General features: G+C 32.8%; 5 protein-coding genes across 12 annotated transcripts; 1 reads left to right on the top strand and 4 right to left on the bottom strand.

Annotated features, from left to right (window-relative positions):
• Positions 1-347: 347 nt before the first annotated feature.
• LOC107464130 (F-box/FBD/LRR-repeat protein At5g22660) lies at positions 348-2,743 on the bottom strand. The gene is made up of 4 exons (XM_021130774.2): positions 2,666-2,743; positions 1,163-2,401; positions 876-1,064; positions 348-711 (listed from the first exon to the last, which is right to left on the bottom strand). The coding sequence occupies exons 2-4, from the start codon at positions 2,390-2,392 to the stop codon at positions 505-507; spliced, it is 1,626 nt and encodes a 541-aa protein (XP_020986433.1). The 5' UTR covers positions 2,393-2,401; positions 2,666-2,743; the 3' UTR covers positions 348-504.
• A 3,581-nt stretch (positions 2,744-6,324) lies between these two features.
• LOC107464129 (uncharacterized) lies at positions 6,325-6,850 on the bottom strand. Its single transcript, XM_016083037.3, has 2 exons — positions 6,695-6,850; positions 6,325-6,618 (listed from the first exon to the last, which is right to left on the bottom strand). Exons 1-2 carry the CDS (start codon positions 6,839-6,841, stop codon positions 6,391-6,393), a joined length of 375 nt encoding a protein of 124 aa, XP_015938523.1. The 5' UTR covers positions 6,842-6,850; the 3' UTR covers positions 6,325-6,390.
• Positions 6,851-8,051: 1,201 nt separating this feature from the next.
• LOC110272344 (uncharacterized) lies at positions 8,052-17,767 on the bottom strand. Of its 5 annotated transcripts, none has more exons than XM_052253737.1 (4): positions 17,495-17,767; positions 8,873-10,120; positions 8,586-8,774; positions 8,052-8,420 (listed from the first exon to the last, which is right to left on the bottom strand). In XM_052253737.1, the coding sequence occupies exons 2-4, from the start codon at positions 10,109-10,111 to the stop codon at positions 8,208-8,210; spliced, it is 1,641 nt and encodes a 546-aa protein (XP_052109697.1). In that variant the 5' UTR covers positions 10,112-10,120; positions 17,495-17,767; the 3' UTR covers positions 8,052-8,207. The 5 variants fall into 5 exon arrangements, with proteins under 5 accessions (XP_052109697.1, XP_052109695.1, XP_052109696.1 ...); XM_052253735.1 differs by lacking the exon at positions 17,495-17,767 and adding an exon at positions 10,812-11,059 and having other exon boundaries at positions 8,873-10,378; XM_052253736.1 differs by lacking the exon at positions 17,495-17,767 and adding an exon at positions 10,812-11,059 and having other exon boundaries at positions 8,873-10,188.
• LOC107464186 (putative F-box protein At1g49610) lies at positions 15,128-26,336 on the bottom strand. Of its 4 annotated transcripts, none has more exons than XM_052253739.1 (4): positions 26,137-26,336; positions 24,148-25,409; positions 23,870-24,058; positions 15,128-15,543 (listed from the first exon to the last, which is right to left on the bottom strand). In XM_052253739.1, exons 2-4 carry the CDS (start codon positions 25,381-25,383, stop codon positions 15,331-15,333), a joined length of 1,638 nt encoding a protein of 545 aa, XP_052109699.1. In that variant the 5' UTR covers positions 25,384-25,409; positions 26,137-26,336; the 3' UTR covers positions 15,128-15,330. The 4 variants fall into 4 exon arrangements, with proteins under 4 accessions (XP_052109699.1, XP_020987350.2, XP_052109698.1 ...); XM_052253738.1 differs by lacking the exon at positions 15,128-15,543 and adding an exon at positions 23,349-23,752; XM_052253740.1 differs by lacking the exon at positions 15,128-15,543 and adding an exon at positions 23,349-23,752 and having other exon boundaries at positions 24,148-25,398.
• Positions 20,996-21,632, top strand: LOC107464189 (60S ribosomal protein L27). Its single transcript, XM_016083117.3, has one exon. It carries the CDS (start codon positions 21,082-21,084, stop codon positions 21,487-21,489), a length of 408 nt encoding a protein of 135 aa, XP_015938603.1. The 5' UTR covers positions 20,996-21,081; the 3' UTR covers positions 21,490-21,632.
• Positions 26,337-26,587: the final 251 nt, after the last annotated feature.

The following is a 26,587-nucleotide window of genomic DNA, read 5'->3' as shown; positions in this document are numbered from 1 at the left end:
CGTGGGTTTTTTGTACCTCTTTTGGGGATTTTCCCACGTTAAAATTCTGATGTCTGATTATTTAAATTCTGCCATTATATTTGCTACTTTGAATACTTTTGGTGTTACCCATTTAATTGCACAAGTTGTGGAAAAATTATTTTTGGTGCTTCCGCTGTTAGACAGGTTCTTGATTTAAACTTGTGTTGAGTTTTCCCAACACTTCCCACCCTACTCAAGATCAACAAACAATGAAATTGTTTTGGTCTCGGGTACAGAGTGGCTTAGAGACGGTTAAAAAAGACCAGACCTCAGATAAATAATAATTGCAGAATTTAGAAACATCAATGTATACTTAGTCACTAAGATCCCATCAACTAACTTAAATATATACATAAGTCCTTAAATATATAACATAAAAAGAAAGAGATTAAATTATATACTTAGCAAAGAGATTCAGCTTAGTATATACATAAGCACTAAAACAAAATCATAGGCACATCATATGAGCTAATAATGGCAAGATTACAACTCTAAGCCAAAAGTAATAAATTCCTCAGCATCAAATTCTGGCAATGCATCTAACATGGCCTTAAGATCTTCAACATTTTCATAAGTCCTTCCTAAGTATGTGACCTTGACAACTTTCAAGCCATGCCACCAACACTTAAAACTCCTTGAACAGCAATCGCACTTGCCCTTCTTGCTGCCCATCAGCATCTCATAGAAATACTGATGTTTTTGTGAAATAACCAATAATGTTAGAGGCTCCATAACATTTTATTTATGTTGACAAGTACTTGATATTATAAACGCTCAACAAATGAAACTATTGGAATGAATCTTAAAGTTGTAAATGGGAAAATAAAGCAGAAAATTGGGAGACAATGACATACCACAATAAATGCCTTCATCTTAAAATAGGACCGCAAGCTGAATGAGATACTTTCTGGAAAGCAGCTTGAAAGCAACCAATTCATAAAGGGGAAATAGGGAGCTTCATTATCCCAAAGAACACATAATTCCACACATTTAATACTTGGAGGAGAGGATGAAATTCGCAATATACCTAGGCTTTCTGTAATCTGCAGAATTCAGGGTACAAAACGAAAAATAAATAACTAGATTAATTTGGCAAATATGCAAGCAGAAGGAACCAATCGAGTAGAAAGTGTATGCTTACTGAAAGTGGCTCAAAGATAAAAAGGGACAGCGATGCCAGAACCTTTTGGGGTTTAATGTTTTGGAAAAATTCCCTCAATCTAGAAATATGCCGATGATTAATGTGCATATGAGCATTGACTTCCAATTGATCAGAAATTCTCTGAAAAGATATAACAGGTTTGTCGATTCCCATATAGTCGCATGATAATAAATTAGGAGCATCAATGTTGACCTCCTTCAAGTTATCATAGAAATGTGATAACGTAAAGAACTTGAGTTGAGGACCTGAAATATTAATTCTCTCAGACGAACAGCAATTATGCAACATCAAACTTTCAAGGAAAGGAGTCTTGTACAATAGTTCGAGTAACCACTTGTCTGGGCTCATCAAATGGCACAAGCTCAAGCATCTCAAATTTGTGCAACTATCTAAATTCAGCTTGAAAGACCCATCTGTAGCAAGAGCACGATAGGATAAGTCCTCAAGATTTGGAGCATCAATATATACCTCTTGTATTCCTTTAACATCAACTCCCTTCAGCTTTTGTAGACCATGCAAGCTTAACGATTTCACCCAAACGGTCCTAAAAGTATACAACTCAAAGTTAAGAGTTAAATGTTCAAGAGTTAAATGTTCAATCAGAGGACAATGCGAAATGAAATGCTCCATAATCCCTTCACCTCCAAAAAGTATACAACTCAAAGACAATGTTCTCATTGAGAAAAACTTGAGCGAATGCTTTAGGAATGCTGGGTCAAGTCTGATTCCCCCAATCAACACCAACTTAGTAAGTGTCTTGGCTTCAGCAACGCAAAGCGGAAGGTTATACCACTTGTCCATACAGCCACTGGCGGCGAGGTGAAGCTCTAGTACTTCGACACCATTTTCAGCAGCCATCTGTATCCATTGATCAACATGGTGGGACACATGCATACGGTCTAATCTATATTGCAAATTGAGCTTAAGTTCTTTGACCGCTAAGCCTTGGTCACAGAGCCTCCTCAATCTTTTACCGACATAGCCAATGAATATATCTAATTTGCTAAGCCAAAGAGGATGTTCTATAGGTAATGTTCTTGCTAGACTAAAAAAATTCTCGCTGCAAGCAGACAATATGGGAAATGAAAACCATGTTTCGCTCCACGACTTTGACAAAACACTAGTCCTGGCAGCATCTTTGTCGGGCAACCTTCCGAGGATGTCATGAAGTATAGCTTTTGGCAGAAAAGATATTCGGTCCATTTCCATTACTTTCTCCTAAGAGCAAGTGTAACATAAAAAAATTGAATAATCCGAAAAGGAAGCATTTGAAGTCTATATGGCATCGTGTAAGAATGGACGAGGTTTTCATATTAGAAAAATAATCAGAATTTTTCAAAACAAATAAAAAGTAATCAACATTAACATTAAGCACTACAAGATAAATTCCAGACACGAACAAAAGAAAGCGATGTTTGAAGACGTGCTAGCTGAAGCTATATTAAGTTATTAAGATTACAGGATTGAGGAAGGAGTATTTACCGAAAAAATGTTTCCCCTTCTTTGAATCTTTCGCTGCCAGTGCTGTGTGTTAGGGTTTCTTTTAACTGTTGAACAGTAATCACTGCTCTACGAAAATGAATCCTCTCGATTGTAAAAAAAATTGAGAATATAAAATACGATCTTTAACTTTTCATTGCTCTATCTTATATTCATTTTTTATTCTATTTATAAAATTATTGGTCAGAAATTACACTTTACTTTTTTAATTGTTAAAAAAAATCCATTTCCCAACTGCGCAAGTGCAAATCAATGGTTATGCAATATGCATTATGTGGTTATAGTTGTAGTTATTATTATCATTATTATTATTAGAGAAATATTAAGTTATCAGAATTCTGATAATAAATTCTTATAGTTATCTAACATTTTTCTTTTACTTAATAGGGTAAAGTATACTTTTTGTCCCTGAAATTTACTAAAAGTTTCAAAATTACCCTTAAGTTTCAATTTGTTTCAATTTTATCCCAGAAGTTTTCGAATTGCATCAATTTTATCCTTTAAGTTGACGCCGTTTAAATTAGTAACAGACGTTAGTAATATGGCAAAGTGAAGCGTGTGATGTGGCAAGAAAGGTGAAACCCCCAAAATACCCATGGCTGAGTAACCCCAGTAAACGAATTGGCTTCTTTGTTCAAACATAAGCCTTTTATCTTCCCTGTGGCACGAAGGAACACAACCAGGAAAACAGAATCAGTCGAGGAAGCTTGCTGGGTGGTCAGACGACGCACCGTTTTCTTGAGTCTGCCGCGACGAGGGGCAGGACGGCGCATGCTGCGACGCCGTCGAGACTGAGGGAGGAGTCTGGGATAGCATTCGGTCATCAACAATTCAGTCTGGGGTAGCGTCATTCTGATCAACGTTTCCGACGAGGTAGGCCACGATTCTGATCAATCTTGCTACTGCATGTTTGAACAGTTAGGATTTAGGGTTTTTCTTTATCAGTCTTGATTGCTGTTAGGGTTCTATTACATTCAGGGATTGAGGGATTTCTGTTGAGTTTTTGTGAAAAATATAACTTTTACGTGGTCTATATTTTCGAACTATTAGTTACTCTGTTCTTTGGTCTGAAAATGTTTTTATAACGGCAGGATGGATGATTTCAGTGTTAGAGTTCATCACAGGGGTAGGTTTTGTAGTGATAAGGGTAAAACTGAGTATGTTGATGGTGAGGTGACAACGGTTGACTGGTGTGACAGAGATAGATGGAGTGTTATAGAGGCTTATGATGTGGTTGGAAAACTTGGGTACATTGCTGAGAACATTGAGGTACTGTGGTATAAAGATACTGAATTAGGATTAGAAGGGTTGAAGTTGTTGAAAGGTGATGAAGAAGCAATGGAAATGGCAAATATAGGAGTTGAAAAAAAGGTGGTTGATTTGTATGTGGTGCATAAGGCTTCAATCCCTGATGATTTTTGTTACGACATTGGGTATTTAGATGTTGGGGGTGGCAGCAAGGTTGTTAAGGAAGAGTGTGTGGATGCTGATAGTGGGCCAAGTGATAATAGACAGGCCCAAAATATTGAAGTAGAAGCCCAATGTGAAGGGGTGGATATGGAGGCCCAAATGCAGGGATTAGTTGATGTCCATTTAAATGCTGAAGAAGGCTACAGAATGTTGGTGATGGGGACAATAGTGAAGAAGAGGATGACTCTGATGACCCAGATTATGAGGCTGATTCTGATCTTCATTTTAGTGATAGTGAAGATGATTATTGTGGTGATGATGGGCTGTTTGATGTTGATATAACTCTTGGGGAGATGCATCAAGATATAAGAAAGTCTAAGAAAAGTAAGAGTGCTATAGAGAAGTTAAAGAAAACTCAAAAGGTGGCTGTTGGAAAGAGAAAGAGCTCTCGTTTAAGCGATGATGAAGGTTTGAACAGTGATGAGTTGGAGGAGGTATCGAGTGAGGATGACGAAGCCAGCAAGAAGAAATTTCCCGTTCACAAGGAGTTGAAGGATATGAGCATGTATAAGTGGGAGTCTGGAACTCTCTATGCAACAAGAGAGGAGTTCAAGGAAGCTGTGACATCATATGCTGTTCATACTGGGAGAAACATAAAATTTCCAGTGGTGGACAATGTCCGGGTGAGGGCTAAGTGTGGAGATGGGTGTGAATGGTTTGCATATGCGGTGAAGATGGCCAATGAAGATAGTTGGCAGCTAAGAACTGTTAATGATCATCATTCTTGTAACACTGTATTCAACATAAAAGTGATGAAGTCGAAGTGGCTGGCGAAGGTCTTCATGAGGAAAGTAGAAGAGAATCCGAAGTTGAAGCTGGGCACCATCCAAAGTAGGACCCTTAGGAAGTGGAATGTGCAGATTTCAAGAGCAAAGGCATTTCGGGACAAGCAGATTGCACTGGTTGATATTAATGGAACGTTTAGGGAGCAGTATAGAAGACTTTATGACTATTGCCATGAGTTGCTGCGCACGAATCCTGGTTCATCTGTGAAGCTGAAAGTCCAATTACCTCCAGCAGCCCAAACTGAGCACCCCGATACATCACTCGACTTAAGTCCACAATTTCATAGGATTTACATTTGTTTAAAGGCTTGCAAGGAGAGTTTCATGAAGTGTAGGCCTATGATAGGACTTGATGGTTGCTTCTTGAAGACACCATATGGAGGATGGCTTTTGGTTGCTATGGGGTGGGATCCGAATGACCAGATGTGGGAGAGAACTATTCATCCAGATGTGGTTCCTCCACCACACAGAGTGCCAATTGGGAGGCCTAAGAAGAAAAGAGCAAGAGGGGAGGGTGAAGAACCACACGGCCCAAGCACTTCTAGGCTGGGGTTACAACAAAAATGCTCTCATTGTCTAAAATTGGGTCACAACAAGCGAGGCTGCCCTTTTAGAAGACCAACCGTAAGTACTTGTCTATTGTTCCCTTTTCCATACATAAGACTGTTTCTAATGCTATTTACCTTTTTTAAACTGTAACTGGCTGTTTTTTGTTCATGTCCATCATAGGAAACTACTGCTGCTACATCGTCGGCCCAAAACAATAATGCTGGAACTGCTACATCATCACCATCCCAGCACAGCACTGCTAAGAAAGCTGGATCTACTGGCTCAGCGCATAAGAGGACCAGGTTGGCCAATGTTGCAGCAAGGCCTAATACCCAACCAACTGCACACAAAAAATTCCAGCCACCAAGACCAACTAGAATCCTTAGGAGCAACTCCACTTCAACTGCACATGGACAACCCTCATCACAAGGGAGTCAAACTCAGAGTACTCTCACAGGGTCTTAGTTGTGTCAAATCTTGTAATTGGTGCTTCTTTTGAAAGCTTGAACAATGTTGGCATTTTGTATTATGACTTATGACCTATGACTCCAACTCTTTCTTTGTTGCTGAATTATTTTGCTTACGAATTATGTAATTCAGTTTTTACTTTGGTTATGACTTATGTTAATTGGAGATTATGTTGATTAACAACTTATGTTATTTTGCTTATGGTTAACAACTTATGTCATGCAAATTTTAATTAGAGTTTGTCTTTGTCACAACAGGTTCTTAATGCCAATTTTAGTGCCAAACTATTTTAATCCTTTTAGGGATACTTTTGAAACATAAATTAAACTTCAAGGACAACAACATTAACAAGTTTTCGACTTGAGTACAGTTTTGTAACTGTTTACAAACAGCCATCCTATTCTTACTCTGCTATTTTCATCTGTCCCAAACGCATTAGTACCCTAACCTCAAATGGGTTCCATTCTTCACCCACAGATAAACCATTAGAATCACCATAAACCAACCCAACACACCAAAAATTACAGCCACCAACAGTTTGCATTTGGCATAAACTAATTTAGCCTTCAAGGTGGAAATCTTCATCTTCAACCTTGCAACCTCAGCCTCTTCTATCTCTGCAACTCCATCCGCCCAGGAAAAAAATGTGCACTCCTTCCCAATCTGCAACATAAACACAAAAAAAAAGAAATTGAAGATACTCAGGAAGACATCAAAATGAGAAAGCACTCAAACTTACATCAAAGTATACACAGCCCCAAAATCTCCGGCCGGGATTGTCTGGTGTCTTCGACCATCTCAGTACAGGGGGTTCACCACAGTTGCACGTCAGCGTTCGTCGTCGCCGACTACTTTTTTGTGATGATACAGAGCCTTGGGAAGCCATTCCTTAGGGTTTCTGATTCTTACAGAGAATGAAGAAGACGAAGACGCAGACGTAAATGAAGAAGTTAATTTTAGGGTTTCATGATGGGATTTTTACCTCTTTTATTTTTTTAATATAAATTTTTAAACAAAAATTAAAAATTATTTAAAAAAACGTTTTACAAATGAGTCACACACATAGTTGCCACATAGAACTCCTTTATTGCCACGTCACTAACGTCTGTTAGTGATTTTAACGCTGTTAACGTTCAGGGGTAAAATTGATGCAAATCGAAAATTTAATGGATAAAATTGAAATAAATTAGGGGTAAAATTGATGCAATTCGAAAATTTCTGGGATAAAATTGAAACAAATTGAAACTTAGGGGTAATTTTGAAACTTTTAGTAAACTTCAGGGACAAAAAGTATACTTTACCCTACTTAATATCATATGTGTTTTAAAAGCAGTTTGGTTAAGATTTAAAATTTAAAATATTTTATTATTCTTTTTAATAACAAATTAATTTTTAATGAATTTTTTTTAGCATATTAACATAATCATTAAAAATGTAGGTTAAAGTTATTCTTAATTAAAGTTTTTAGATTTTATTCTACGAAAAACCCTCTAAAATAAAGTTTTTAGCTTTTAGATTTTTAATGTTTTTATAAAATTTTTTAAAAAATATATATACTTTACTTTTTTTATTATATATACATTATATTATTATAATAATTTATCTTTTACTTTATCAATTTTTTATTTTAAGCCCTATTTTATTTTCTCTATTACTAAATATTGGTGTTTATAAACAAAGTTAATTATGACACCAAGAAAAAAAAACAAAGTTAATTATGTTGCTATAGAAAAAGTTCGAGTGTTACACTATAACATGTTTGATGTTCTTTATGATAAGTTTGATTATTCTAAATCTGACAAGTGATTATTTTATTCAAAAGTATAAAATAATATGTATAAAAATATTGTGTGTATATTAAAAGTCACTTATTACGGTATGTATTTGTATAATGTGTTTTATATCATTTTTAATAAAATAATGAGCTCCTAAAATAATCAAATTTATCATAATACAATTATCGAATCGTTTGTAATATATTTACACTTTTTCATAAAATACCAGAGTTCAGAGTTGCCTTTAAGAGCCGGTTAAAAAGGACCCCAGATGAATAGTAATTGCAGAATTTAAAAAATTATAAGAAAAAACATCCACACTTAGCCACTCATAGATCACATCACTTAACTTGAGCAAAGAGATTCAGCTTCGTATACACATAAGCACTAAAATAAAAGCATAGGCACATCATACAAAGCAGCAACACCTAAGTTTTAATTCAAACGAGGAATGTCTATCATCTAATAATAGCATGATTACAACTCTAAGGTAAAAGTGATAAATTCTTCCTTGGAATTATCAGATAGGGGCAATGCATTTAACATGGCCTTGAGATCTTCAATATTTGCGTAAGTCCTTTCTAAATGTGTGATCTTGACAACTTTCAAGCCATGCCACCAACACTCAGGACCCCTTGAATAGCAATGGCACTCGCCCTTCTTGCTGCACATCAGCATCTCATAGAAATACTGTTGTTTTTGTGAAATAACTGACAAAGTTAGAGGCTCCATAACCTTTTCTTTATGTTGATAACTACTTGATATTGAACGCTCAACAAATGAAACACGCTATTCGAATTAAAGTAAAGTTGTAAATGAGAAAATAAAACAGAAAATTGGGAGACAATAACATACCACCATGAATGCCCTCGTATTAAAATTGCAATCCAAGCTGAATGAAATAGTTTCCGGGAAGCAACTTGAAAGCAACCAACTCAAAACGGGAAAATACTGAGTTTGCCTATGCGAAACAGAACATAATTGCATGTGTTTAATACTTGGTGGAGATGATGAACATGGCAATGTACCTAGGCTTTCTATAATCTGCATAATTCGGGGTGCAAAAAGACAAATAAATAAATAAATAAATATGGCAAAAATACAAGCAGAAGGAACCAATTAAGTAGAAAGTCTATACTTACTGAATATGGGTGGAAGATAAAAAGGGACAGAGACGTCAAAACCTCTTGGGGTTCAATGTTTTGGATAAATTGCCTCAATCTATCAACAGGCTGACGAGTCATGAGTATATGAGCATTGACTTCCAGTTGATTAGAAATTTCGCGAAAAGATATAACAGGTTCGTCCTTTCCACTATACTCACATGATAATAAATTTGGAGCATCAATATTGATCTCTTTCAAGTTAGGGCAATTTGTTAACTTCAAGAACTTGAGTTGAGGACCTGAAATATTAGTCCTCTCACACAAAGAACAATGGTTCAATATCAAACTCTCAAGGAAAGGGATCTTGGGCAATTGTTCAAGTAACCACATGTCTGCTCTCTTCACAAACCATAAGCTCAACCATCTCAAATTTTTGTAACTACCTAAATTCAGCTTGAAAGATGTATCCACAATAGCACCATTGTAGAATAACTTCTCAATATTCTGAGCATCAATATATACCTCTCCTATTCCTTGAACTTCAACTTGCTTCAGCTTTTGTAGACCATGCAAGCTTAACGATTTCACATAGTCGGCCCTAGAACCGGGTGGATCTCCTACACTTGAAGGTTTATATAGAAGACAAAGAATAAGAGTTAAATTTTCAACCAGAGGACAATGTGAAATGAAATGCTCCATAACCCTTTCATCTCCAACAAGTATACCACAAAAAAACAATGTTCTCACTGAGAAAAACTTGAGTGAATGGTTTAAGAATGCTGGGTCAAGTCTGATTCCCCCATTCAACACCAACTTAGTGAGTGACTTGGCTTCAGCGAGACAAAGTGGAAGGTTATAAAATTTGTCATTGCTACGAGTAAGGTAAAGCTGTAGTACTTCGACACCACTTTCACTTGCCATCTGTATCCATTTATCAATATGGTGGGACTGGGACACAAGCATACTAGCACATGTATCTTCCATACAGAGCTTAAGTTCTTTGACCGCTAAGCCTTGGTCATGGAGCCTCCTCAATCTTTTACTCACATACTCAATGAATATATCTAATTTGCTAAGCCAAAGAGGATCTTCTGGAGATAATGGTAATTCAGGCAAATTAAAAAAATCCTTGCTCCAAGCAGCCACGACGGGAAATGAAAACCATGTTTCACTCCACGACTTTGACAAAACACTAGTCTTAGCAGCATCTTTGTCTGGCAACCTTCCGAGGATGTCATGAAGTATAGTTTTTGGCAGAACAGATATTCGGTCCATTACTTTCTCCTAACAGCAAGTATAACATCATAAAAATGATAATCTGAAAAGGGAAGCATTTGAAGTCTATATGGCATCTGGCAGAAAGGACGAGATTTTTCATATTAAAAAAAAAATTGCATATCTACGGTGTTAATCCGAATCCGATTCGAAAGTTGCGGATATGAATCCGACCCGCTTGGCTATCGGATCCAATCCGATTTGCACACTAATAGGGTTGGATTGCATATGTAGTTATCCGCATATCCGATTCAGATATCGGCATATCTGCAAAAATAAATAAACGGTGTCTCTGTAGGCATGATATATGATAGAGGCTTTGTTTTTGTTATTGTTGTTGTAGTATTTCAACTAATAATTATTATATATATTGTATTATTTTAATTTTATTATTTAAGAAAAAATATATTTAATTTATTTTAAGAATAAACATATTTAAAAAAAGATATATCCCATATCCATTGGTTCCAATCCAAGCTTTAAAAACTGTAGACATCGAATCCAATCCGATAATTTTATTCTAGATTGAATCGAGATTTTGGCCATCCGATCCGCCTTTACCCCTATCCAGAATTTTCCAAAATAAATAGAAAGTAATCAACACTAACATTAAGGGCTAAAAACTAAATTGCAGAGACGAACGAAAGAAAACAATGTTTTAAGTTATTAAGATTATAGGTTTTGAGGAAGGAGCATTTACCGAAGAATCGTTTCTCCTTCTTTGAATCTGTCACTGCCAATACACTGAGTTAGGGTTTCTTCTAATTGGAGATCATCCCACTCCAAATCCTCTGTTGAGCAGCCCTAAGCCCCAACCCATTGAAGATTTTGAAGACAACATCCTCACTCCCCAGCAAACGCTAGCAGCAGCTTCATCATCTATGGAGGAACTAGCTCATCTTTCTTCTACATCAACTTTGTTGTCTCTCATCTATGATTCTATGTTTATTACTTGGGTTGTATACTTGTATTCTTCCAACAATTGTGAGTTCCCCATTTTACCCCTTCTACGTTGTCCTATTTGGACCGGCCTTGTATTCATTTGCTTATTCAATGAATTTATCTTTGAAATAAAATAAAATAAATTTAATATTAAATTAATTTTTAAACAGTATTGTATTTTTTTATTTTTTTTGAAGTATATAAACATTTGTTTTTAAAATAAAAAATTGATAAAACAAATACATAAAAATTAATTAATAATAAATTTAAAAATTAATTATTTTCGAAGGTAGCTTGCATGCTTTGCGTAATTCGAACCTAAAAGGGTTTGAAGTTTCAACTTTGAACTTAAAACTTCATGGTTGCAGTTGAGTTTGAAAGTTTTCACACAGAAAACGAACTTCGGAGTAGTATCGGATGGTTGGTTGCAGAATTATTACACATTTATCCTTCGAATATTACATTTTGTCCTACTCTTAGCAAATAGATACTCTTAATAGTTATAGATATAGTCGTATAAATTACATTAGTGGCATCTTGTCGTACTTTATTCTTTTTAAGTGAAAAAAATTGAAAAGATCTAACTTTTAAAACCGCATTTGTTATAAGTATAGAATATTGAAATAAAAATATTAACCAGTTACTTAGATAAAAATATTAAAAATATCTCTTTTTTTAAAAGAAATTTTTTAAAAATTAAAATTTAATATATATAATCAGTTAAACTGTATTATTTTTATTAAAATTAAACTGAACAAATTAGTTTAACAAAAAATTAATAAATTAAATTTTGAATCGATATAAATTAATATTTTTTATAAAAAATGGCTACAATATTCCTAACTAAAATATCTCTATTATATAAAAATTTTGAAAACTCTAAGACGAGAGAAAATAAAAGGGTTATAATTTAGAATTTTTAAAATTAATATATATAATAAAATTATTTTAGTCATTTTTTATAATAAGAGTATTGTAGTAATTTTATATAAAAAATAATATTAATTTAGACTGATTCAATATTTGATTTACTATTTTCAGTCAAATTAATTTGTCTAACCTAATTTTGACAAAAATAATACGATTTAATTAATTATATGTGTTAAATTTTAATTATTAAAAATATCTTTAAAAAAACGTTTTAGACGTCGTTATTGAAGTGGCTCCCAAGATATTAAGACATAAAATCACATTTAACAAATAAAACATAAATAAAAATATTATATCTAAAAATATTAAATTAGTGTATTTTGTATTTATTTTAACAAAAACAATTACAAAATTATTAACAAAAAACACAATATATTTTTTAATTTTTATTATTTTTATTAATTATATTTTTTTCTAAGTTTTTTAAATAAAAATTAAATAAATTAAATTTTTATAATTTATTTTAATTTATCGTCAAACAAAATACAAAAATCTATATTTTTTACACCTTATTCTCATTGTTATTTTATTATGTTTTCGTAACCAATCACAACCTAACTGACGGACCATGGTATCTTACTACCTTAACAGAAAGAAACAAAGTATGGAATAACCACAACACCGTCACTAACAACAATAATCTCTATCAGATATTTATTTATACAATATATAATGGAGATTTTTTTTCAAATTATTATATAAACATATCAATCTGACATCAAATAAGATTGTTTACTTTCTTTTTATTTTATTTCCTAAGTTTTTAATTAATAATAATATGCTTTACTTCTTTTTTTTTTCGTTTGAATTTAATTTTAAATCTGTTTGTCCTCCTAAACTAATCTAGAGGAGAACCACATTTCAATTATTGAACATGCAAATTGTGTTTTTAGTATTTGAATATGCCATAGTTGTCATTTAAGTTCTGTATATTATGTTTTCGCGTATTATAACTTGATGTTAAATTTATTTGTTAAATTAATTGCATGTCTTATAATAAGTAAAAAAATTGCTTACATTGATTGAATTTTATAATTATTACGTGTAATTAATCTATATTTTTTTAAGTAAAAATTTACATATAATTATTTTTATGTAAAATTATCTGCATATGATTGTTCTTCTATTTCAGAATATACATATATTTTTAGTCCATTCCTCCTTTCTCCGAACTCCATATATTACAATTCTATGGGAAAAACTTTTACACATCACAACTTTAATCAATTATTTTTACACAACTTTTTCTTTAATCTTCAAATTCATTAAAACCTTTCTACAATTCTCATATATCGAAATGTGCTTGCAAAAAAGTAATGGCCAAAACAGGTTATTCCGCTGAAAAAGGTTTTTCTCTCCTATCGAAAAAAACTTTTTTTAGATTTAAAGTTTCAGTAATTCCAATATCAGGAAAGAATAAAGAAAAAAGAAATCCAAGTTCTCATCGCAAACATAAACAACAGTACCATATAATTTTACTCCTATGTAAGAATGTCTTTCGGTTCATAACAGCACCTTCATCATTCTGGCCTAAAACTACCATAATTTCCTTTTAAAGAAGCAGAAGAATAATTTGGCAATACATAAAACATGGTCCTAAAATCAGTAACACTATCATCATCAGCCTTGTTGAATGAGCTTGTGACCTTGACATTCTTCAAACCATGCCACCAACACTTAAGTAGCACTTGAACAGCAATAACACTTGCCCTCTTCTCTTCCCCTAAGTGTCTCGTAGAGAAACTATTGTTTTATCATAAACAAACAAATGAAACTCTGTTACGAGCTCCACGGATTTTAATTTTCCTAAAAGAGTTTAAATAAAAAAAAATCAATTTGTGTAGTTTGTTTTAAAATATAAAAATATTTACCATTTTAGGTATACTTTCTGTATTTCTATATTATTAGCAAAATAAATATAAAAATCTTGGTCATATTTTTCTGCAAGCTAAATGTGTAAATCAGATACATTTCACAATATTATGAAATTGAATACATTATTGATTTTCTTATGTTAACTTGCTATGTGTAAAATATTTGTGTATATTTTGTGGGCAAGCCAACAAATACTATAATATACACCTAAACATAAATTCCTTAAATTTTCAATAAAAACGAAATAATGATTTTTTTAATTTAAATAAAAAAAGCAAAGATTCTTATATCATATATACAAATGTAATGTACTCCGTCCTATAACAAAAATAATTGTTTGCCAATGAATTATAACTCAAATAGTATAATTTTTCTATACTCACCTAAAATGTTGCGAGTTTGAATCTCCTTATATTTGGTAAAAAAAAAAACTCTACAATATAATATTAGAGGTTAAAATAATTTTTTAAACAATTGATTTAAAAATTAATTATTTTTGTTAATGCGACGATACAATATGAGATGGCTATATAAAAAAGACTTTACATATGTGCATGTGAATTAAAATTTTAAATTATTTTAAAAATTTATATACACTTTTGACATTCTAATTTCTCTAAAGAAATAACTCTTAAAGACCCCTTCCTGTTTTGTATTTACTATTACTACCTGTGTTATCTTCTTTTTTGGTTTTCTACTACTTCTGTTATATGTTTTGACTATTTTCGAGAAAAAATATGAAAAATGATTAAAAGTCTGAACTTATCCTACTAACTTCTAAATAAATAAAATTTTGAATTATTTTTCATTTTTATGTTTTTAAATAATAATAATAATAATAATAATAATAATAATAATAATATTTGAATTTTGTATTCTTTTAAATACTAAGAGGATGAACTAAAACTCTAAATTATTTATTATTATTACTCAAAGTATATCTAACTCTTTTTAGATCATTTTATCTTGCCCTCTCACCAATAACGACCACATTACTCAAGAACATTGAAATTCCGAAATTCAACTGGCCTTCTAATTTAGAGTTGTTAATGTACGAAAGCATGTCAAGATCACACAAGACACAACTGAAAAATCTTCGAAAGCAAGTATAAATTTAGATGTTTTTAATAAATTAATTAATCAAATGGTAATTTCCAAAAGCAGCATGCCAACTCAAGAATATTTAATCAAGTCTCAAGATCATCAATGAAATTGTTTTGTTCTCAAGTTCAGAGTTGCCTTTAAGAGCCGGTTAAAAAGGATCCCAGATAAATAATGATTGCAGAACTTAGAAATTTCTAAGAAAAAATATCCACACTTAGCCACTCATAGATCACATCAATTAACTTTAGCAAAGAGATTCAGCTTCGTACACATAGGCACTAAAATAAAAGCACAGGCACATCATTGAAAGCAGCAACACCTAAGTTTTAATTCAAACAAGGAATGTCTATCATCTAACAATAGCAAGATTACAACTCTAAGGTAAAACTGATAAATTCTTCCTCGTAATTATCAGCGAAGGGCAATGCATTTAACATGGCCTTGAGATCTTCAACATTTTCATAAGTCCTTTCTAGATGTGTGATCTTGACAACTTTCAAGCCATGCCACCAACACTCAGGACCCCTTGAAAAGCAATAGCACTCGCCCTTCTTGCTTCCCATCAGCATCTCATAGAAATACTGTTGTTTTTATGAAATAACTGACAAAGTTAGAGGCTCCATAACCTTTTATTTATGTTGATAACTACTTAATATTATGAACGCTCAACAAATGAAACACGCTATTCGAAATTAAAGTAAAGCTGTAAATGAGAAAATAAAACAGAAAATTGGGACAATAACATACCACCATGAATTCCCTCATATTAAAACTATAATTCAAGCTGAATGAAATAGTTTCCGGGAAGCAACTTGAAAGCAACCAATTCATAACGGGAAAATACTGAGTTTGCCTAGGCGAAAAAGAGCATAATTGCATGTGTTTAATAGTTGGTGGAGATGATGAACCTGGCAATGTAGCCAGGCTTTCTATAATCTGCATAATTCGGGGTACAAAAAGACAAATAAATAAATAAATATATATGGCAAAAATGCAAGCAGAAGGAACCAATTAAGAAAAAGTCTATACTTACTGAATATGGCGGGATGATACAAAGGGACAGAGACGTCAAAACTTCTTGGGGTTCAATGTTTTGGATAAATTGCCTCAATCTATCAACATCCTGATGATCCATGTGGATACGAGCATTGACTTCCAGTTGATTAGAAATTCCACGAAAAGATATTACAGGTTCGTCTTTTCCAAAATACTCACATGATAATAAATTTGGAGCATCAATATTGACCTCCTTCAAGTTAGGGCAATTTAATAACTTGAAGAACTTGAGTTGAGGACCTGGAATATTAATCCTCTCAGACAAAGAACAATCTTTCAACGTCAAACTCTCAAGGAAAGGAATCTTGGGCAATCGTTCAAGTAACCACATGTCTGCTCTCCTCACAAAACATAAGCTCAACCTTCTCAAATTTTTGTAACTACTTAAATTCAGTTTAGATGCATCCCAAATCCTAGCAGCATAGCGTAAGTTCTCAAGATTCAGAGCATCAATATATATCTCTTCTATTCCTTGAACATCAACTTGCTTCAGCTTTTGTAGACCATGCAAGCTTAACGATTTCACATAATGGGCCCTAGAACCAGGTGGATCTCCTACACTTGAAGGTTTATATGGAAGACAATGAATAAGAGTTAAATATTCAACCAGAGGACAATGTGAAATGAAATGCTCCATAACCCTTTCATCTCCAAGAAGTATACTATGAAAAAGCAATTTTCTCACTGAGAAAAACTTGAGTGAATGGTTTAAGAATGCTGGGTCAAGTCTGATTCCCCCAGTCAAAACCAACGTAGTGAGTGACTTGGCTTCAACGAGACAAAGTGGAAGGTTATAAAATTTGTCCAGGCTAAGAGCGAGGTGAAGTCCTAGTACTTCGACACCACTTTCACTTGTCATCTGTATCCATTCATCAAGATGGTGGTAATGTGACACAAGCATCTTATCAGATATATATTTCATCTTGAGCTTAAGTTCTTTGACCGCTAAGCCTTGGTCATGGAGCCTCCTCAATCTTTTACTCACATACCCAATGAACATATCTAATCTGCTAAGCCAAAGAGGATCTTCTGGAGATAATTGTAATTCAGGCAAATTAAAAAAATCCTTGCTCCAAGCAGCCACGACGGGAAATGAAAACCATGTTTCACTCCACGACTTTGACAAAACACTAGTCTTAGCAGCATCTTTGTCTGGCAACCTTCCGAGGATGTCATGAAGTATAGTTTTTGGCAGAACATATATTCGGTCCATTACTTTCTCCTAAGAGCAACTATAACATCATAAAAATGAATAATCTGAAAAGGGAAGCATTTCAAGTCTATATGGCGTCTGGCAAAACAGGACGAAAATTTTCATATTACAACAAAAAAAAAAAATTGTATCCAGAATTCTCCAAAATAAATAAAGAGTAATCAACACTAACATTAAGGACTAAAAACTAAATTGCAGAGACGAACGAAAGAAAACAATGTTTTAAGTTATTAAGATTATAGGTTTGAGGAAGGAGCATTTACCGAAGAATCGTTTCCCCTTCTTTGAATCTGTCACTGCTTATGCACTGAGTTAGGGTTGCGTCTAATTGGAGATCATCCCACCCAAATCCTCTGTTGAGCAGCCCTAAGCCCCAATCACTTGCAGATTTTGAAGACAAAATCCTCACTCCTCAGCAAAAGCTGGCAGCAGCTTCATCATCTATGGAGGAACTAGCTCATTTAAATATCTAATCATCTTTCTTCTACGTATCTCTTACTAGGTTGTAATCTTTCAACAATTGCGAGTTCCCCGTCTTACCCCTTCTACGGTGTCCTATTTGTTTGGACCGTCCAAGGATTCGTTTGCTTAGACCATGTTTGCATAGAAAAAAAAAAAAAAACAATAGACTAAATTAAATTTTTCATTTTGTCAGTGATGTGAGAGAGGAGTAGACTTAAAATTTAAAAAGTTGAAGGAGGATATTTGAGAAAATAAATGGTATGAAAGTTTTAGTTTTTATCTTTAAAATTTTAATTTCTTGTATTAATATTCTTTGCAGAAATTAAATAGATTAAAATTTTGTGTGAAGAGATTGAAATTTTAGTTGAATCTTATTTTCTTAGTTTTAGTCTTACTATTCCATACCAAATGCAGTTACATCGAATGAATTTATCGTTTTAAAAGAAATATGTTTAGTTTTTAAAATTTTGAATATTTAATTTGTAATTATTTTATTTTTTAATTTTTAATATTTAATTAAATTTTCAAGAGTATTATATTTTGGATAAAAAATATTTTTTTTCTTAAAATTTATTAAAAATTTTTAAAATATTTTTAAATTAAAACAAAATAAAACTTAGTGATATTTTTAAATTATTTGTTAAATTTTAGTGACAAAAATATACTTTGCTCATATTTTTTATTTTTCTAAAACGTATTATTTGTCTTTAAAAATATCAGTTAAAATTATTATTAATGAAACTTTTAAAATTTTATACTACCAAAAATTCTTTAAATTAAAAAAATTAATAATTTTTTTATTATTTCTCACGATATTTTCATCTAAGAGTGAAAATGGGTCGAACTGAATCGAATTGAGATTTGGCATTGACGAGTCTAGCCCATGTTATAAATAAATGATCAAAGTTTAGAACTGTTACTTCTTATAGGCTTTTTTTTAAGCTTAAGCTTTACCTATTTAAAACTTGATAAGTCCACCAGCTTATTTAAAAAGCCTATTTCATGAGTTAAACCTCAAAATAATTAATTTAAAAAATCAAATTCACATTAAATATAATTTAAAAAAAAGCTACAACCTTAACTAGTCTTGATTATTTTTTTGTTTTGTTTTATGTTTAATATAAGTAAAACTAAAAATAATTTGCTTTTACAAAAAAAATATTTTGACGAGCCGGCCGAACAGGCTTCGTAGATTTTTTCTTAAAGGCTTTTAAGTAAAAAGGCCACGAGTCGAACCTAAAATGAGCTGAGTCACGAGTTCTCGTAGGATAGCCAACTTTCACCTATACCCTAACTCAATAGGATAAGGATTAGTTTGTTGCAAATCGGAGTTCCATTTAAGGGTTTATCATTGACCAATGGGTTACTGCATAAACAAAGTAAGATTCGAATACCTAACACTTGCTTAAAAAGACTAATAAGCCAATTACTAGACCAATCTAATTTGACTAAGAGATCCCCCACTTTAATAGACTAAATCTTTACAGTAATATCCCAAATTGAGACCTTACACCAATTTTATTCTTAAGATTTTAATTGTCCTAATTTAATCTTTCAGATTAAACTTCGAACTACATACAAGTTCTTTAGTCTATTTTTGACATAAATCAACAAACAAATTGCTAATGTGACATTGCCACTGCCATGCTGTTAGTTATTATGGCTAGGTAATGTGGCTAACAATTCATAATTTTTCAATTTAGTCATTGTCTCTATTTTTAAACTGTAGAGCTTCTTCTTCTTATTTTTATTCTGCTTCTCTTCTTTTTCTTAATTGTCTGGTAATCGGTCTTCCAAAGTCTCGCATATGCTCAATCAAACTCCACGTCATTGAACACAAACACCCTCTCAATCATCTGATCTTCTTTCAATTTTTCATTACAGCCACCTCCAAAATTTGATTAAGCACCTTCTGAAAATCTGTGTTCATCCCCCACTCCATGTATCTAATAAAATTGATCTTGGAATGAAGATCATTGCCTTCGATCAGATGAAGCTGAGGATTTGCACTGAACGTTCCAACAGTCCCAATGATTCTGAAACCTCCATGTGAACCCCACGCATGAGTCTCAATGTGATAACCTTTTCCTTCCGTGACTTCACGTCCACAAGGTAGTTTATGAACCTCTCTCTGTCATGCTTCAAGAACTTCTCCTTATAGAGCTTCATGGCGACAGAAGCGACGCTGTTGTACGGAAACAAATCCTAGTGTTTCGCAGTCATGTAACCTTCTAGAAGTTCAAGAATCTTCTTAAGAGAGACAAGAATCTCCTTTCTCAATTGATCACTGTTTCTGTAAGCATAATGCGCCTCCTCGATTCCTTCATACTCGATGCAAGGGAAAATTCTCCTCTCAATGGGTTCACAAAGAAGCGTGAATCGATCAAAGGAAGCATCAAGAAAGGGACTCCACTTTCGCAGCCGGACTGATATCCTTTCATTTTCCCAAATGTCTTCTTTTTCATGCTCTCCTTATTACTGACATTTTTCAAATTTCTTCTGGTGATGGATTAGACACCGAAGTAGAAGATAAAAAAGACGACAAGCAGAACGAAAAGGAGAAAAGAAGCTCTAGGGTTTAAAAATGAAGACTGAGACTAAATTGAAAAATTATACATTGTCAGCTACGTTAGCTAGCCATAATAACTAATAGCATGGCAATAGCTATGCCACATCAGCAGTCTACATGCTGACTCACATCGAAAATAGGTTGAAAAATTTGTATGTAGCCCAAAACTCAATCTAAAGGATCAAATTGCAATTAGAATTTTAAGAGCCGAATCTAGAAACTATTTTAAAGATTTATTCCACTCTAATAGCTAGAATTCGGTGAAATTGTCAATCTCCTTTAATTTTTTTTTGGGTAATATAACCTCTTTTAATTTTATTTACATTTTTTTAATAATGAAACAGGACTAAAAATGTCTAAAAAATAAAAATCTAGATACAAATTATATGAAATAAAGTAGTCCTCTTTTATTATTACTGAGGATACTAATTAATTTTAGAAGAGATAAATCCTAAAACACAAAATCAACAGCTAAATTTAAAATTTTTTTCACTAAAGAATGAGCACATCTATTGTGTTTTTTATAAATTTGTACAAAAAGAAGACTCCAATCCTTTTTTTCTAATTATATTTGCACCTATTATTCTATTTTGCTAACAAGAGCATTAATACACTATTTTTTGGTAATACATTTTTTCTTAGGTCCAATGTTTGTTATTGTTTTGGTCAATAGCCCAATATTTCTTAAATCGGGCTTCGCCATCTCACTCAGACCCAATTGTTGTTTCTACATATTTTCAACTAGTCTACGTCTAGGGTTTCGCCACTTCCTCCATAAACAAGAACAAAGAGAGAGAAGCGGAAAAGCGGAGAAGAAAGATGGTGAAGTTCTTGAAACCAAACAAAGCGGTTATCGTGCTGCAAGGCCGATATGCGGGTCGGAAAGCCGTCATCATACGCGCCTTCGACGATGGCACCCGCGACCGCCCCTACGGCCACTGCCTCGTCGCCGGGATCAAGAAGTACCCTTCCAAGGTTGTGAAGAGGGACTCCGCCAAGAAGACGGCGAAGAAGTCGCGCGTCAAGGCGTTCGTTAAGATGGTTAACTACCAACACGTGATGCCCACGCGCTACACGCTTGACGTGGATTTGAAGGACGCCGTCACAGTCGAGTCTCTTCAGGCGAAGGACAAGAAGGTTGCGGCGCTTAAAGAGACCAAGAAGAGGCTCGAGGAGAGGTTCAAGACTGGCAAAAATCGTTGGTTCTTCACCAAGCTCAGATTCTAAGCATTTCAAAAAACGGTGTCGTTTTCCATTTTACTTATCTCTGAAAATTTCTTACTATTAGTTTTGGGAATTTTTGTGCTGTGAGCTTATTCAGGATCTGTTTGGATTTTAATAGTTTCATTTTTTATATTATGTTTTCCAAAGGATGCGTTTCATCAAATTCTACATTTTGGGTCATCTGCTAGTAGATAACTGTGCCTATTGTCTGTTGAATCTAATTTAGTTTAATCTTATAAAAATAGCTTAGTAATAAATTGAGTAAATATTAATGTTTGATTTTCTGGGTTTTCGGCTTCGGTTTCATATATGGCACTGGGTTTGTTATGATATGATGAAGTCACGAGTTTTACAAATTTTGTACACAAAAGATTGTTAAGCCTAGTTGGTCTGAATACCATTAAGAAAATGGAGAAATGATATTTGAATCCGTAGGAGTAAACAAACACCCTAAATATAGATAGAAAAAGAATTGTAAAGAAAGAAAGAAAATAGATCGTGGCTCCATGTTTTTGAACACATTGAAGATTCATTCATTTGGGGTCACATGCTATAGTGCTATACCATGCTATTCAATCATGTTTCTCTTTCAGTTCTCATTTTAACCATCCAGTTCTTCATATGGGAAACCATGCCATCCAAATTCACATGGCCCCAGGTCTTGTAGCTTGGACTTTTGTTTTCTTTTTCACTTGATCTTTTATATCTTAGCTTGTTATGTTAACAATTATTACAATTTACATCCTTTAGCTTTACGGGTCTATTATCACTTGATTGCAATAGGAAAAAGATAGGATGTAAATGAATTTAATTTCGTTTATTATGATGTTGATTTGATGTTTGATATTTGGAATAAAACACTAAATTACAGAATTGAATTTAATATTATATAAAAAGAATTTAATTATATGAATCGGAATGCCTATAATTGGAATTGGCTTCTCCTTTTTCTCTTCCCCACCCGGCAACCCCACCCAGTTGCAAGAATTGAATTCTCGTATAATTTCAAAACAGATAATTTTAATTGGCTATTGTAAGAAAGATTCAAATTTATGTCATTATTTAGCGTAAAATCTAAAGAATTCCGAACGCTCAATTCGAAATACAGCCTCCTGGTTAAAATTATTCATTTCTCAATTCTAGAATCATCCAAAGAGGACAAATTAATTTTAGCTTCAAACACTCAATATTCCAATGTATTTACTATTTACAACGTTTGTTTTTTTAATATTTTTTAATAAGAATATAAAATAATATTAAGCAATTGGCAATCTGATTGGTTTGGGTTGCCATAAGAAAAAGTATATGAACCAAGAAGGGATCAGTCAAAAAAAAAATAACTTAACTAATTTATAATTATATTTAATTAATTTTATTTGTTTTTAATTTATAATCTTTGATATTAATTACTTCTCACCCCCAAATTAAAATTCTGAATGATACACGTTGGAGAATTAGGGACGGAGATCACGGAACTTTAAACATCCAAAAATATATAAAAAAACATCTTACCTTCTTGATTCCTAGCATTGTTGGTTGCCATAATGGCATAGCATTTTTGACTTGCAAATCATACCTTGGAGATCTACTAAACTAGAACACATTATAGTGTACACAAATGACATACAACTAAGTGAATTCAGATTTATTTTAAATTTGCAAAAGATAGAAAATTGAGTGGTATTATTTTGAATTATAACAATGATAATATGTTTAATAATACTATTATCTATTTACCTTTAACTTTTATTATATACTTAATATTTAATAATACTATTATCTTGGAAATGGAGAATGAGCGAGATAAAAAGTAATTTTTTGCAAGTTCATATTGGCTAGAGACCGTTAAAAAGGACCACAGAATTTAAAAAATTTTAAGAAAAAAGATTCAAACTTAACCACTAATAGATCACATTCACATCAATTAACTTGAGCAAAGAGATTCAGCCTCGTATATAACAGGCACTAAAATAAAAGTATAGGCACATCATAGAAAGCAGCAACCTAAGTTTTAATTCACACGAGGAATGCCTATCAGCCAATAATAGCAAGATTACAACTCTAAGGTAAAAGTGATAAATTCTTCATCGTAATTACGAGGTAAGGGCAATGCATTTAACATGGCCTTGAGATCTTCTACATTTTCATAAATCCTTTCTAGATGTGTGATCTTGACAACTTTCAAGCCATGCCACCAACACTCAGGACCCCTTGAATAGCAATAGCACTCGCCCTTCTTGCTTCCCATCAGCATCTCATAGAAATACTGTTGTTTTTATGAAATAACTGACAAAGTTAGAGGCTCCCTAACCTTTTATTTATTTATAACTGACAAAGTTGTAAATGAGAAAATAAAACAGAAAATTGGGAAACAATAACATACCACCATGAATTCCCTCAACTTAAAACTGTAATGCAAGCTGAATGAAATAGTTTCCGGGAAGCAACTTGAAAGCAACCAATTCATAACCGGAAAATAGCAAGTTTGCCTATCCGAGACAGCAGATAATTGCATGTGTTTAATACTTGGTGGAGATGATGAACCTTGCAATATATCTACGCTTTCTATAATCTGCATAATTCGGGGTACAACAAATAAATAAATATATATGGCAAAAATGCAAGCAGAAGGAACCAATTAAGTAGAAAGTCTATACTTACTGGATATAGTTGGATGATAAAAACGGACAGAGACGTCAAAACCTCTTGGGGTACAATGTTTTGGATAAATTGCCTCAATCTATCAACATCCTGATGATTCAAGTGGATATGAGCACTGACATCCAGTTGATTAGAAATTCCACGAAAAGATATAACAGGTTCGTCTTTTCCACTATACTCACATGATAATAAATTTGGAGCATCAATATTGATCTCTTTCAAGTTAGAGCAATTTGTTAACTCCAAGAACTTGAGTTGAGAACCTGAAATATTAATCCTCTCACACAAAGAACAATGTTTCAATATCAAATTCTCAAGGAATGGAATCTTGGGCAATTGTTCAAGTAACCACGTCTCTACTCTCACACACAATAAGCTCAACCATCTCAAATTTTTGTAACTACCTAAATTCAGCTTGAAAGATGCATGCACAATACCAGCAAGATAGCATAAATTCTCAAGATTTGGAGCATCAATATATACGTCTTCTATTCCTTGAACTTCAACTCGCTTCAGCTTTTGTAGACCATGCAAGCTTAACGATTTCACATAATTGGCCCTAGAACCGGGTGGATCTCCTACACTTAAAGGTTTATATAGAAGACAATGAATAAGACTTAAATGTTCAACTAGAGGACAATATGAAATGAAATGCTTCATAACCCTTTCATCTCCAAGAAGTATACTATGAAAAAGCAATGTTCTCACTGAGAAAAACTTGAGTGAATGGTTTAAGAATGCTGGGTCAAGTCTGATTCCCCCAGTCAACACCAACTTAGTGAGTGACTTGGCTTCAGTGAGACAAAGTGGAAGGTTATATAATTTGTCCAGGCTAAGAGCGAGGTTAAGCTCTAGTACTTCGATACCACTTTCACTTGCCATCTGTATCCATTCATCAACATGGTGGAACCGTGACACAAGCATCTTATTAGATATATATTGCGTATTGAGCTTAAGTTTTTTGACTGCTAATCCTTGGTTATGGAGCCGCCTCAATCTTTTACTCACATACTCAATGAATGTATCTAATTTGCTAAGCAAACGAGCACCTTCTGGATATAATGGTAATTCATGCAAATTAATAAAATTCTTGTCGCAAGCAGACAATATGGGAAATGAAAACCATGTTTCTCTCCACGACTTTGACAAAACACTAGTCCTTGCAGCATCTTTGTCTGGCAACCTTCCGAGGATGTCATGAAGTATAAATTTTGGCATGACAGATATTCGGTCCATTTCTTTCTCTTCAAACTATCGTGTTCCTAAGAGCAAGTATAACATCATAAAAATGAATAATCTGAGAAGGGACGCATTTAAAGTCAGATATCGCATCAAGTAATCAAGTCTTTCTTATAAACCAATTCTAACAAAGTTAAACAATAAGATTTAGAGCAATGCTATCCATAATTAATTTTTATTGATATTAGACTAACTTAGTTGGACTTAGTGCATGTTTGGGTGTCATTATTTTGTTAAAAAAAATATTTTTTCAATGAAAAAAGATTTTTTTAATTTTTTAACGTATTTGACAAATTTCTAGTAGTAAAAGTAAAAGCACTAATAAAATAAAAAAAGATCTTTTTTAAGAAGCTGTAATTTACATCTTTTTTTAAAAGATTTTTTTTCCTTAAAAAAGATGTTTTTTATGTAATAAATAAACAAAAAAGTATTTTTATATTGTTATACCCAAACATAATTGATAGATAAAAAGACCTTTTTACATGAGATCTTCTCTATAAGATCTTTTAAAAAAAGATAACTCGAAAAAAGATCTTTTCTTAAAAGTTCACCCAAACAAGCCCTTAATTAACAAAAATACTTAGATATGTAGCATTATTTCTTTCGGAAAAAAAAAAAGTAAACATTAACATCAAGGACTAAATGATAAATTCCACAAACGAACGAAAGAAAGAAAGCGATGTTTGAAGACGTGCTAGCAGAAGCTATATTAAGTTATTAAGATTATAGGTTTGAGGAAGAAGCATTTACCGAAGAAACGTTTCCCCTTCTTTGAATCTATCACTGCTAATGCTGAGTTAGGGTTTCTTTTAATTGGAGATCATCCCACCCCAAATCCTCTGTTGACTTGTTGAGCAGCCCTAAGCCCCAATCCCTTTGCAGATTTTGAAGACAAAACCCTGCCTCCTCAGCAAACGCGCAGCAGCTTCATCATCTGTGGAGGAACTAGCTCATCTTTCTTCTACATCAACCTTGGTAGAAAATTAAATTTTGATGTAAATTTTTATAGTCATTATTAAAAAATAAAATTTTTGTTAAGTAAATTTCTGTACGGTGAATGACAACATTTTTTAAAATAAAAAAATTAAAAATTAATTTTTTTTATTTTTTTATTTTTTAAGTATTTATTCAAACATTACAATAAAAATGAGATCAAATAAATAAATTGTTTATTAGATATAAATTTTTTTTATTATTTATA

Source organism: Arachis duranensis, chromosome 9 (genome assembly GCF_000817695.3).
Source record: "Arachis duranensis cultivar V14167 chromosome 9, aradu.V14167.gnm2.J7QH, whole genome shotgun sequence".
Taxonomy (NCBI): Eukaryota; Viridiplantae; Streptophyta; class Magnoliopsida; order Fabales; family Fabaceae; genus Arachis; species Arachis duranensis.
Note: the sequence above shows the minus strand (reverse complement) of the source record. Positions and strands in the feature narration are given on the sequence as shown.

Coding starts and splice junctions, on each gene's coding strand:
- LOC107464129 (XM_016083037.3), bottom strand. CDS start 6,841: ATGGCTTCCCAAGGCTCTGTATCATCACAAAAAAGTAGTCGGCGACGA. Junction 6,619..6,694: donor GGGGCTGTGTATACTTTGAT/GTAAGTTTGAGT, acceptor TTTATGTTGCAG/ATTGGGAAGGAGTGCACATT.
- LOC110272344 (XM_052253737.1), bottom strand. CDS start 10,111: ATGGACCGAATATCTGTTCTGCCAAAAACTATACTTCATGACATCCTC. Junction 8,775..8,872: donor TTATCTTCCACCCATATTCA/GTAAGTATAGAC, acceptor CGAATTATGCAG/ATTATAGAAAGCCTAGGTAC. Junction 8,421..8,585: donor ATACGAGGGCATTCATGGTG/GTATGTTATTGT, acceptor CAAAAACAACAG/TATTTCTATGAGATGCTGAT.
- LOC107464186 (XM_052253739.1), bottom strand. CDS start 25,383: ATGGACCGAATATCTGTCATGCCAAAATTTATACTTCATGACATCCTC. Junction 24,059..24,147: donor TTATCATCCAACTATATCCA/GTAAGTATAGAC, acceptor CGAATTATGCAG/ATTATAGAAAGCGTAGATAT. Junction 15,544..23,869: donor AGTTGAGGGAATTCATGGTG/GTATGTTATTGT, acceptor TAAAAACAACAG/TATTTCTATGAGATGCTGAT.
- LOC107464189 (XM_016083117.3), top strand. CDS start 21,082: ATGGTGAAGTTCTTGAAACCAAACAAAGCGGTTATCGTGCTGCAAGGC.
- LOC107464130 (XM_021130774.2), bottom strand. CDS start 2,392: ATGGAAATGGACCGAATATCTTTTCTGCCAAAAGCTATACTTCATGAC. Junction 1,065..1,162: donor TTATCTTTGAGCCACTTTCA/GTAAGCATACAC, acceptor TGAATTCTGCAG/ATTACAGAAAGCCTAGGTAT. Junction 712..875: donor AGATGAAGGCATTTATTGTG/GTATGTCATTGT, acceptor CAAAAACATCAG/TATTTCTATGAGATGCTGAT.